The 13,078-nt window shown below is 47.5% G+C and overlaps 1 protein-coding gene across 3 annotated transcripts in view; it reads left to right on the plus strand.

Annotated features, from left to right (window-relative positions):
- Positions 1-13,078, plus strand: part of NSMAF (neutral sphingomyelinase activation associated factor) — a 44,645-nt gene that overhangs the window by 9,083 nt on the left and 22,484 nt on the right. For 2 of the 3 annotated variants that reach the window (XM_032470096.1, XM_032470097.1), the window contains exons 2-9: positions 220-309; positions 2,610-2,688; positions 2,779-2,846; positions 2,926-2,962; positions 9,762-9,812; positions 11,791-11,862; positions 12,162-12,209; positions 12,303-12,355. In XM_032470096.1, the coding sequence (XP_032325987.1) occupies positions 220-309; positions 2,610-2,688; positions 2,779-2,846; positions 2,926-2,962; positions 9,762-9,812; positions 11,791-11,862; positions 12,162-12,209; positions 12,303-12,355 (498 nt within the window). The remainder of the gene's footprint in view (positions 1-219; positions 310-2,609; positions 2,689-2,778; positions 2,847-2,925; positions 2,963-9,761; positions 9,813-11,790; positions 11,863-12,161; positions 12,210-12,302; positions 12,356-13,078) is intronic. The other variant, XM_032470098.1, reaches the window with a different exon arrangement.

A 13,078-nucleotide genomic window follows, 5' to 3' on the forward strand; every position in this document is an offset into this window, starting at 1 on the left:
ATAATTAATCCACTTGGTAAACAGTTCTATTGATTTATTTTTGGCAGAGCAGGGCAGGTCTGTGGACAGAGAGGAGTGCCTGGCATGTAACACACATGTAATAAATACTTGTTGATTCCGTGGATGGGAAAGCACTTTAGGGACATGTGTGTGCAATATTCTGCTTTTTCATACTTTAAAAAAAATAAACACGAGGTTTTGTTCTGTTTCCAACTTTAGATTTTCCTTGCTCCTGCTTAACTTGGAGGAGTACTACTTTGAACAGCATACAGCTAACCACATTCAGCACAAGGGCAATCGGAATGAAAGGTAAGGAAGATTTTTGTATTTCTGTGGACTTGATGACTCTTCCGTTGTCTGACATTTTAAAACTCAGATGTGTGATCGTATAGACTCCCCCCCTTTTATATTGGGAAAGTCATGAGAAGAAAGGGATTTTTACATTGCTGTCATAACTTCAGATGTTTTTCAAAGCTGCGTGTGTACTAACGTGTCTAAGGTTGTAAGTGTTGGTGTCTTAAATCAGCAGGATAGGGCTCTGATTCATTCCATGCCTTTTTTCTTGCATCCCTTTTGTACTTAACTCTCAATTATTTGGCTTATGGTTTTATAAAGGGATGATCATAAAACACCAGCGTGGTATAAAAATGAGCACTTTCTAATGAGTAATTTGGTGTGAACTAGAAGTGCACGGGCGCTGCCTCTGAAGGGTTCTTAGCAAAAAATCAAACTAGAGTCTGGTCAGGTCTTTTCATCTTACTGAAGGAGATGGGACAGAAGAAAACCACAGAGATGCATTTTGCAAAGTTCATAATGTGCGAAAATGAAAATTTTTAGGTGAAGAGATGTGAGACATATCAACTAAATATAATATGGACTTCCGGCTTTGATTTGAAAAACACACTATAAAAACACTTACGAAATGGAAAAATTTGAACCCTGGCTATTTATTGATGACACTAAGGAATTACTCATTTTCGGGGGGGTGTGATAATGACAGGTCATCTATTAAAAGTGTTTATCTTTATAGAGATTCATGTCAGAGTGTGTATAGATGAAGTGTAGGATGTCTGGGACTTCCTCTGGAACCTGGCAGGGTTCTGGCGTGTGATGCACAAAACAAGGATGACCACATGCTAGTAACTACAGAGATGAGGTGATTGATAACTTGGGGGTTTTCTGTTCTGTTTGTATTTGTTTAGCAGTTTCCATATAAGTACTTTATTATTATGAGGTCATTTGGGGTGTTAGAAAAGTAGGTGCGGTGAACAGCATGGGAAAAAATGACCTCAAATCAACAATTTGAAAGATCCTTTGAGGAGGAGGAACTTCAGACTAAATCATGACCTTGGGCACCGCAAGCCCTCTCGTGCGTTCAGCGCGTGTAGACGTGTACCGAGGGAGCCTCTCTCAGATCGTGTGGGGACTTCATCCTGCGGGCTAGGAAGCCCTTGGCGTATTTGTGAGCAAGGAGGGATGTGTGATTTCTTTGGGAGAAGAAGATTTGACTGGGGGAGGGCACACAGAAGCAGGGAGAGCAGGTAGGTGCTTCCAGAGGATAAATAAAGTAACTGCTTCAGTTAAGAGAACTCCGGGATGGGCAGGGAAAGGACAGTTCCCAAGGCCACCGGGGAATGACTAGAGGAAAAGCTCAAATGTCGCCCAAGTGATTGTAGAAAACATAAGCTCCTTGGAGTTGTGCTTGTAGACAGAAGGTACTCTTGGAAACTAATCTTCAGGTGATTTTTTTTTTTTTAAGTAAGGTAATGTTCCAGCATTTCTTAACCTGTGTTCTGATTACATGGTAATGTTTAATTACATGATTACATGATTGCCTTGGTTTGGTCATTCATAAAAGTCATCCAGTCGATAAAAGACAACAAAATGCGTAGATTTTTATTAGCTTCCGGCAAGTGGCGCACGTCAGCCTTGAACGTGCCCAGGCAGGTTCCTTCCCCAGAATTTACTGGAGCCGGATGAATGTCCCAAGAAAGGAGGAAAATGGTGACGTGGGTAACTGATCTGCTTGATATTACAGTAGGAGGCAGGTGGTAGTTAACATTGCTCCTTGTCACAGGACCAGTTTTTTCCTGAATTCCTACGTACCCCAGAGTTACCATTCAAAACATTTTATGGGCTAAATTCAAACTGTTGTTTTTCCATGATTATAAATAAGAAAAAAAAAATCCCTTATGTAATCAATATTAGATATTCAGTATTGCCTTCTGGATAGATCTTTAAGATGTAGGAAATTAGAAGTCAAAAAGAATTTTGCGGGGACAGGATGGAATCAGTGTTTCTGAAGGATTAGAAACCTGTTCCCGCCTCAGCAGCTGTGGGGACCACAGGAAGTAGGATGCCCAGGTCCGCGCTCTCCCCGTGGAACCGTGTCACGGTGGGTGCAGAGTCTTTAACCTTTGAGGACTTGGAGCTGAAGACTGTTTTGCTTTATTTTCCAGCTTTTCATATCCTGCTCTTTAATTAAAACCTTGTTATTTTCTGTCGTTTGATGCTTGAGTTGTCTACTTTCTAGTCCAAGTGCTTTGTGATTTTTCTTGTGACTTTCCTTACGTCCATTTAATAACAACCCTTTGTACTTGCGTCTCTAGGAAGATCAGAGGCTCCTTAAAAATATGTTCGAAATCAGTTATTTTTGAACCAGATGCCATATCCCAGCCCATCATTAAGGTAAATGCATGTTAAATCTTGAACGTATTCCTAATTTTTTATGTATTTTACCTTGGCTAATTTTTACATTTCTCTTTCAATTTTACCCAGATTCCTTTGAGAGATTGTATAAAAATAGGAAAGCATGGAGAAAACGGAGCCAGTAGACACTTTGCAAAGTATGTCATTGTCACAGCTGTTTAATTTTACTTCCACCAAACAATTATATGTACTTACTGACTCTTGTCTGCATTTCAGGGCAGTACCCGGAGGGATTTCACTCATTTTCAGTCAGGTAAGGTACACCTAAGTAAATATTTTTTTCTAACCTGAATGAACATTTAAATGAATAAATACATAAATACATACATATATGCACACACTTTTTTTTTATAGCATGATGAAATCTGTAGAAATCTTCAAATGAAGGCTACTGGAATAGAAGTTTAAATGGTTGTAAAACTTAGGCATTGAGAAACATATCTTGTAAGAGATGTGGCCCCTAATGAGACCCTTCGTGTTTGCTGAGTGTGTGGGACTTGCAGGCTGTGGCTTCATCCTCAGGGGTCCTGGCCGTGTCTGAGGGTAGAGACGACGGGACTGCAGGTCCTCCTGCGGCCTCCCGGCCGTTAGACAGTGGAGCAGCATGGACGCAGAGCTCAGGTTGACGCCTGAGGACCACGAGGCAACGACTCGAGATGCACAGCCTTGTGTAATTACAGTGCTTAGGGTCATGACCTTTTATCCAGTCGACTTTATTCAGCATGGAGTTATGCATCCAGTACCGTGCTTTATTGGCAGCACACAGATAAATTAAAACATGTTTTTTCCTGTCACATACAGTTGACCCTTGAACAAAGCAGGGGTGTGAGGCACTGACCACCCCCACCAACAGTTGAAAATTCAGGTGTAACTTTTGACTCCCCCCAAACTTAACTACTCATAGCCTCCTGTAGCCTGACCGACAACATAAACGGTTGATTAACACATATTTTGTATGTTATATGTAGTATATACTGTAGTCTTAACAGTCAAATAAGCTAGAGAAAAGGAAATGTCATTTAAAAAATAATAAGGAAGAGAAGATGCATTTGCGCTGCTGTCTTGCCTTCATCCACGCCGTAAGGTGACGTCATCTATTTACAAGATGAATCGTGTCTGTCGGGACCCACGTCAGTATTGCCTCAGGTGACAGAGCACGGCGGGTGTCAGATCACCAGCACTAGACAAGAACGAGAAGGTCATTTATTTACAAGTGTAACTATTCATGCATCGACAAGAAGCAGTGGTAGGATCGCTTTGTCGAAGCCTCATGTGATCCATACGATCGCTTCCCGGCAGCCCAGCCCGGACGCCGTGGGGTGAATCATTAACACGTTGTTACGGCCAGCAGCCCCAGATCAGATTCATAGTACAGTCTTGGAAACATGGTGACTTTTTTTTTTTTTTAATAACCTGTGTTGACAGGATGACACGTAGCTCCTCCCAGTACGAGGGAGCAGGGCATGCTGCAAAGGAATGTCATGCTTTGAAAGTTTTCTTGCTGTTTTATAGTTTTGCTAACCCCTTATTAATTGTGTATTAAATGTCGCTCACCTTACGCCTGTGTGATGACAGCCTGTCCACGTCAGTACAAGTCTCCCGCACGGCGTCTGCACGGTGACTTTAGGCAGTGGTGGTGCCGACACAGAATGTCTCGTCCAGTCCTCGCCGGGCAGTCCTTAGATTTTCACATAGACACAACAGCAGGCTCACTGCACAGCGTGATGTTTACTGCTCGTTCAGTGGAAGTGGGTTGTCATGAGGGTCTTCATCCTCGTGGTCTTCATGTTGAGCGGGCGGGGATCTGGCCTAAGGGGGTGGGAGGTGGAGGAGGGAGGGGAGGGGCAGGCACGTTCCACGTCACTTTACCGAAAGATAATCGTCATTCTGACTCATTTGCTGCTTTATGTCTCTGAGAAGGTTGCTGTACGGTATCCCTCTTTCCACCGCCTGCTTCCGCTTCGGGTCCGTGTGGGAAAGGAGGTCACAAGCAGTCCTGACTGACGGGGGCCCTCCTGCCGGGTTGTTTGGTGTCAGCTTGTCCCCTGGCCCTGCTGCTTCCACGTCTTCCGCGTCCTTCCTCCGACAGGAGGCGGGAAGCGCGCATCTGCACCCAGCTGCCTTCTGTCCGTGCCTGCGGTGCGCCGTCTGTTGGCTCCTGAATTTCCCCAAGACCCATCCCTTGCAGCCTTTCACCACCACCGCCAACTTTTTTTTTTTTTTTTTTTTTTTTGCCATCTCCAGTAATCTCTTTGATCACGTCCTAGGTTGGCTCTGGTCTAAATCCTGTGGCGTCACGCACAGCGTCTGGACAGCAGTTTTCTGCCGCAGGAACGCGTTGTTTTCGGGCTTGACAGCTTTCACAGCTTTTTCTGTAACCACCGCGGCACCTTCAATGGTGTCATCTTTCCAGACTTTCATGATGTTCTGCTGGGTTCTCTTCCACAGTGTTGACAATCCTCTCCATCGAGCACCACATGTAATGAGCCTTAAGGGTCCTTATGACCCCCGATCTAGAGGCTGAATTAGAGACGCTGTGTCTGGGGACCAGCAGACCACTCTGATGCCTTCGGTACCGGACTCATGGGGCTCCAGGTGGCCAGGGGCATTATCTGGTATCAGAGGAACTTTAAAAGGCAGTCTCTTTGTGGCAAGATACTTCCTGACTTCAGGGACAGAGCATCAATGGAACCAATTCAGAAAAAGGGTTTTTGCTGTTCAGGCCTCTTGTGCAACCAAAGGCCAGCAGCTGGGGCTCTCTTTTCCCCTCCAGGGCTGGCGGATAGCAGCTTTGTAGGTGAAGGTGGTCCTGATCAGAAACCCAGCTGCATTGTACAAAGCAGTAGAGTTAGCCTGTCCCTTCCTGCCTTCAGTGCTGGTGCTCACTTCTGTCCCTTACTAGTAAATGTCCTTTTTGACATTTTTTTCCGCCAGAAGGGGGCACTTCAGTCTGCATTAAAACCAGTTCAGGCAGATCTCCTGTCTCCTCCATGATTTTCTTTATGGCATCTGGAGACTCACCTGCTGCTTCTGGGTCGGGAGAAGCTGCTTCTCCTGTTCGCATGATATTTTTAAAGCCGAACCTCTTTTCTAAAATTAACACACCATCCTTTGCTGGCATGACACTCTCCAGCTTTAGATCCTCACCTTCCTTTTGCGTTAAGTTGTCGTCTGATGACTTCGCTTTTTCTCAGATCATCTTCGTCTACAGGCACGCCTTTCTTACAGCCATCCTGTACCCACATAAAAGCTGCATTTTCAATGCGAGGTAAAAATACATTTCACAAAAAGTGCCAGGTGCTCATGCCTGCTGGGTCGCGGCAGCAACGGCTTCATGAATTTCCTCGTCTTTTTTCACAATGGTCCTTACGCTGGATTCCTTTATCCTGAAGTGGCAGCAGCCGCGGCTGCAGATCTCAGTCTGTAGCACGTATCAAGGAATTCAGATTTTTCTCTTCATGTCGTGACTTCTCTCTGCTCCTTGGAATCACGTCATGCGTCACTAGGGGCCCTTCTTGTGGGTCCCGTGATGTTAGTCAGGGTTTACAGAATTGCACTAAAAATGGTGAAAAATACACGAGATGCGGGAGGGGTGACTTTTTACTGCCATATGCAGTTTACCATGGAGACCGCTGCTCACGCGGAGGCGAGTGGCATCACGCGGGCTTTTGAACAGTTAGGACCCTTGACCTCAGCGCCGTCGCCCGGGAGGGGGCTGTGAGATGGTGGCAGTGGCCCCGCGTGTGCTCCAGTGGAGCTCCGTGGCTGAGACTTACTCCTGCGCCTTTATTTACGTTTCTCTTGGCTCCGATCAGCGCCGTGTGCGGTTTGTGAGCGAGGGCATAAGCTTTGTTAAGTTTTAACTTTTTATAATAGATTTGTGTTTACTTTATGGTTCTGAGGGGTAAGATAGACTAGTATCTACATATATTTGTGCATTCACCACATACCTTTTTCTTAATTTTTTCAATATTTCTAGGCTATGCTGTTCATCTTTTTTCAAATTGTCCCAGATCTCCTCAGAGTTTCCAATATATTTATTGAAAGTAGTCCACATACAGGTGGGTCTGCACAGTGCAGACCCGGGTTGTTCAAGGGTCAACTGCACTTAATTCGCTTATGGATCGTTTAAAAGTTGTAAATGGAGTTGAGATCTTTACCACTTTCTCTTCGCCGTGGGTGTCGCCCTCTTCACCTTGAAAATGAAGGGGGCAGGAGGTCAGTGCTGCCTCCACTCTCTGCAGAGGCCCAGCTCCTGGAGTTGTTCAAAAAAAAAAAAAAATCACTCTATGATCAAGTTAACGTAAGAAAAGCTGTGGGAAACAAAGATTTATTTACCTCAGGACTTGACCCAAAGCATTGCGTCTCAAGAGGTGAATGAATGGCTGGGAACAGGGAGCCTCCCTGTGGGTTTTGGCTCAGTCAGCCGTCTTGTTCATGGAACTTTTTAATGCATATTGAAAATTATTTCCGCAAGCTGGGTGATAGCAGATTGGGTGGCTTTCTAGGACTGCCATCCACGAGTCTGTTAATTTTAAGGAGAACGTTTCAGAGGCTGTGCTTGACTTCATGTTGTTGTATCTGGCATAGATGGAAGCAGTTACGGTCATCCATTATTTTGGGGAGGGAACACCATTATTGATAATTCCGGTCCACACCTGTGTTCTCATTATTTCTGTAGTATCCTTCTACACCGTGGCTTTATTCTAGAAAGTCCCATGTCTTAAAAAGAGTAGGTACTTTTTCCATTGGAAAAGTACGGTTTCCATTATAAAAATGTACATTTTAGTAAAATTTCAATAAACTTAGAACAAAGCCCCAGATCCTTCCACCTGCTTGCAATAGTTTGTATAAGGGGTCTCGTCTCAAAGAGACTCAAAGTCAGCTTAACCTCAAGGGGTGCCTAGACACAGGCTAGTCTTTCCGGTATCATTTGAAGCGTCCTGGGTTCAGCACACAGTCAAGGAGACACAGCCTTTGTGATTTTTGGTTACTTGCCAGGTCGCAGTGTTTCAGGAAAACTTTATGGTTCTTTAGGCTTTGGAGAGTCTTGCTTCCAAATGTTCTTTTGCTGGTAGAATAGAGAGAAGGGTGGGGAAGAACAGTATCTGAAGCTCCCCCTTCTCCATGGTCTTGACCTTTCAGTGGGGGCAGCAGGCAGCACGCAGACATCTGTAATGTCAGGTGGCGATAAAGGCTGTGAAGAACGGGAAAGCAGGACAGAAGGAGAGGACGTGAACTGGAATCCGTGCGCTGCTTGAGCTGAGCGTGGGCGATGCGTCTCGTCTCGGGGAAGGCAGCACTTGGAGGCGGGAGGGAGCGGGCTGCGCGGTGCAGGTGCGCATGGGGGTCCGGGTGCGGAGCGAGGCCGAGCTGCGTGTCCTCGGCAGATGCGGGCGCAGGTGCGTGCGCCCGGGGCGGGGGCGGGGGGGGAGTAAAGGAGACGCCGGAAGGGAGGTGAGAGCGGCGGGGGGACCTCGTAGTGGGGGCCTCTCGGGCCACGGGAAGGAGGTAGAGTAAAGCACAAAAGAGCTCTCCTGCGGGAGAGAGGGGCATGTGTGATTTGTGTGTGTGTCTCCCCGGCGGCTGCAGACACTGTGCTGTCGGGGGGCAGCGGTGGAAGCACCGAGAGCGTTGGAGGGGGTGGAAAATCCAGGCGGTGTTGCCCAGGGTGGCAGCCGGGGAGGGTGAGAGGTCGTCAGTGTCCAGATGTGTCCTGAAGGAAAGCCTGGCAGAGGTGCTGATGGGTCACTTGTCAGGCCCAGTGGCAGACGGCTGGGGGTGGGTCCAGCGAGGTGGACAGCAGTGCCTCCTATTGAAGTCAGTCTGGGGAGGAGCAGCTTTGTTCAGAATGTGAGTGCCTGGAGGAGGGGTCCCGTCAGACTTTGGAGGCCTTCCACTGGGTTTCAGGGAGGGGGCTGAGGCTAGGACCCTCTGCTGGGCAGTCATCAGGCTCCAGGTCCTTGGGAAGCCCTGGGGTGGCTGCGGTTTCCCGGGACAGTGTGGGCAGGGAGGTCTGAGGACTGAGACCCTGCCACCCTCTAACATTGGAGGTTGAGGGGAGAGCAAGGTCCCCCAGAAGACGGAAGAAGGTGGGGAGAGCTGGGAGCAGGGGCTGGGAAGCCCACTGGGAAACTTCCCCGGGAAGAGCCGTCAGCTCTGTTGCATGATCTGAGGACAGGATCGGGGAAGTCCTGACAGCTGGCCGTTGGATTTGGTGCCTCAACGATCTTGTGCGTCTGTGCAGACCTGGCCAGGGGTGGCTGCGGTGACAGGGAAGGAAGGAAAATTGGTCCTGGGCCCAAGAGAAAGTGCAGTTAGCTCTTGCAGAGAGTTTTGCCACAAAAAGGAACAGAGAAATGGCAAAAGGAGGATGTGAGACCAAAGGATGGTTTTTGTCTATGGTTTGTTTCAACGGGAGAAAGCGCAGCGTGTAGTCATAGGAGTAGAGTTTCTGAAGAGCTGACGGATCGGGGGTGGTCCATGTCCTTGGGCTGGCAGGGTGACTGTCTGGGGAGGCCAGGCAGACCGTCCGTCAACATGGGAGGGAGGCAGGACTAAGGGTGCAGGTGTGAGGACGTCAGTGGTCCTGGTAGGTGGTGCTGCTTGTCTCACGTGGTGACTAGTATCCCACGTAAGGACAGGTGGCCTGACTCATCTCTAGAGAAGAGACATTCCTTTATGTCAATGAATGAATTTCATACCACAGTGACTTTCTTTTACCTGTTTTTTGGAAAATCAGCAGTTCGATCAGCTTCCGTCTCTTGCCTGCCTGGTTATTTGGTGCAGGTGGTGATGTTCATGAAACGTCTCAGACACTGTTTATCCGGCAGTGGTCGGGACCTCGTTGCTTTGATGAGTCTCTTTTTAATTTTATGTTTGTTATTTTAATATCAGAACTTTAAAGCCATACTGATATTAATTCAAATGCTTTTGGAAATAGAAATTATGGTAATAATGATTCAAATTCGATTCAAAGCATCCTAATTTATTGTAACACGTTACTATGACAGTGTTTAATTGTTTTACAAGTATTGATTTGTCTTTCTCAGGTATATTTCATTAAAGAACACAACATTGTTGCCCCGTATAAAACAGAGAGGGTAAGTACTGCTTTCCATGTACTCCCAGCAATCGGTGTCTAGTGATTTTGACCAGTAAGATCTTGTGTCTCTAGTAACATCTGTAATGAAACATAATCATAATGGATATTTAAAAGCTTGTTACCTAGCAGTTATAACAGAATTCTGATGGTACTTTTGGACAGACTTTAGTCCAAGAGATTTCAGTTAACTTTTTGACTTAAAAATAAATGTGTGTATTAGAGAGGGAAAGCTTGAATTACTAAAAGTTGAAATCAGAATGTGTGTCATTTATAAGATTATCTGCTGCTTATTACTGAGAACTTCTTTTAAATGTTTGAGAAATAGAGGTTATAAAAGATCCTTATTTAAGAGCGTGGGAATCATTTATAAATTCTCCTGGTCGAGAAAGCTGTCTGAGTGGACGTGAACACAGGACTTGTCAAGTGAGCCTAGACGTCACCTTCCACTGCTCTGTGCTCTGCTTAATGCTTCAGCTCAGCGTGGGGGCAGAGACAACTCCTAGCAAGAGTTTCTTCAGGACCTAGAGGCGGGGCTGGTGCTCCTGGTAATGACAGCTCTGGGATTAGGAGAGCCACCCTCTCTGAGCAGACGCTGGCCCACAGGCTGAACCGCGACCCCTGGTCCCGGGCCAGCCTGCGGCCCCTCAGCAGCAGCTGGGGGGGGGGGGCACCCGGGCCCGGGCGGCGGCCTCCGGGTTCTCCCTACAGGAAGGACTGTGTGCGCCAGTCACTCGGACACAGGACTCCTGAGATTTCTTGCTCTCAGGCAGTGCTCTCAGGGGAAGGATAGTTCTTCATTGCAAGGGGCTGGCCCTCACGTGCCAGCCTGCCCCCAAAATGTGTGCTCCCTCCACTCATTGACAAAAGCCCTGGGGGGTAGTGGGGAACACCCCCCCCCAGTTGAGAACCACTGACTGGTTTGCTTTCCCTGTAAAGGCTCTTCTGACACCCACTTAAGATGCAAGGTGGCTGCAAAATTACATCAAAGGAAATGAGTAAGGTTTCCTGAAGCAAAGAGAAGCTCTTTCGTTCCCAATGTGAATTAGAACACCAGAGGAGTTTCATGTTTAAAAGGAGGGAGGGGATGGTGACTTCAGTGATGGCGAAAATGACAGAAGAGGAAGCCCTAGACCCTCATCCCTCTCGTGGAGAAACTGATTCAGAAACATGAACCGATTCCCTTTGTGAGAGATCTGGAAACCGGTTAAGAGCCGCCTGCACTGCTGGCTGGCGTGGAATCAGCCACATTGCAGCTGGTAGGAAAATCAGCAGCCTCCTTCCACTGGCACAGTGCCACGTGGTCAGAGGGAACCCCAGCTCCCATCCTCTCCCTGGGGAGGGAGGGACAGGGCAGGACTGTATTCCAGTGTTCTGACTTTTGGGGGCAAGTGTTCTGACTTTTGGCAAGACAGACCACATGTTAGGTCACAAGCAAGTCAACAGATTGAGGAAGACTGAAATCATTCCAGGCATCTTTTCCAGCCACAGTGGAATGAAACTAGAAATCCACAGCCCCAGGAAAATTCACACGTATGTGGAAATTAAACTACATTCTTGCACAACCAGTGGGTCAAAGAAGAAATAAGAAGGGAAGTTTAAAAATAGCTCAAGGTGATCAAAACGAAAACAGAACATACCGAAACTTACAGGATACAGCAGAAGCAGTCCTAAGAGGAGGTTTAAAGTGATAAATGCTTACCTTAAAAAAAAAGTCTCAAAGGAAAAACTAACTGTATAACTCAAGGAACTAGAAGAAGAAGATTGAACTAAGCAAGTTAGCAGAAGGAAGAAATAATAAATAGAGCAGTAAATCTGCTAAACTAGTAAATTCTCCCCTGAACACCCCCCCCCCCCGTTGCAGGTGGACTGAGGGAGGACACGTCAGGCAGGTCCGAGCACTGCCCAGCAGAGGGCGCACGTGCCCCTACAGTGACCCCTCCTGACCTGCCGCTGCTTCTCTCCCTTTGACCGAACAGGGTACCATGGAGTATGTCTTTGAATTGGATGTTTCAGGCAAAGTGGACGATGTTGTGGAGACATTGCTTCAGGTAAGTCAGTGCTTTACTCAGACCTTCGCTGGCGGACTTGGGCAGAAACTTTTAAGAATTTCATATTTATGCATCTTAACCAAAACCGTAATAACCTCTTTCAGAAATATGAGACAGATTTACTCAACTGGGTTGAACTTGAAAACCGTACATTTGTAAGAACCACAGACAGAGCAGAATCGCTCTTGACTGTTAACTAAGTGAACAGAATGGTAGTGATTTTTTCATTGCTTCTAAGGAAGTATCTATGTGTCGTCTGAGAGAAGAAAATAAATTCGTGTCTGTTTCTAACATTGTAGCTTCACAGAGCATCCTGCCTGGACAAACTCGGGGACCAAACTGCTATGGTGAGAGTTTCTGAAGATCTGTGGCTTTACTGTGCATTAACCTCACTCATACATATTCATATCCACACTTCTTAACTGGTTGTGTCTTAATAGATAACAGCTATCTTGCAGTCACGTTTGGCGAGGACGTCGTTTGACAAAAACAGGTAAGATTGGGTGGTTTTGCTTCCCGACGATGAAGGCGGTGGATGGCATCATCTCATGCCTCATTCACTGTGTCCAGACCTGAGGACGGGTGTCACCGTCTGCCTCACCCACACCTGCCCCCTTGGGGGAGTGGCCCGGCCTCGGTGCCAGAGCAGCGTGGGGGCTTCCTCGCCTCCTCTCCGTGCTGCCGTCTGTCTGTCAGAAAGGCCTGCTGACCCTGCGCCCCGAGGTCTGCCCTCTGTGAGCGCGTGTCTTTTCCCGCATGCCCAGGTGGGTTCAGGCTGCCCAGACCCCTGAGCGGCTCTCAGCTCGTCCCCCGGCCCGTGGCTTCCCTTCACCGGTCTCTCCCCACTGGCCCTGATACACGATGAACATGTGTTCTGTCTAAAGAACTGGCTTGTTTACATCGCTTGTCTGTTTACAGCCCTTCCAGACGCCCCACTGCCTTCAGGGCAAAGTCTCGACCCCGCCTGCACAGAGCGCCTGTGTGGCCCTCTTTTCCGCTGCTGGTCGCCGTGGCTGCTCTGGAAGCCTCTGCTCCAGATGCCGGGGGTGCCCCGTGGTGCCCCTGAGCCTCTGCACCTGCTCCCGTAGAAGGGGTGCTCAGCCTCCTGCCGCTTTTGCACCTAGCTACCTGGCTGGCTCTTTTTTGGGGGGAAGGGGTGATTATGCTTATTTATTTATTTTAATGAAATGTACTGGGGCTCGAACCCGGGACCTCG

Source organism: Camelus ferus, chromosome 29 (genome assembly GCF_009834535.1).
Source record: "Camelus ferus isolate YT-003-E chromosome 29, BCGSAC_Cfer_1.0, whole genome shotgun sequence".
Lineage (NCBI taxonomy): Eukaryota > Metazoa > Chordata > Mammalia > Artiodactyla > Camelidae > Camelus > Camelus ferus.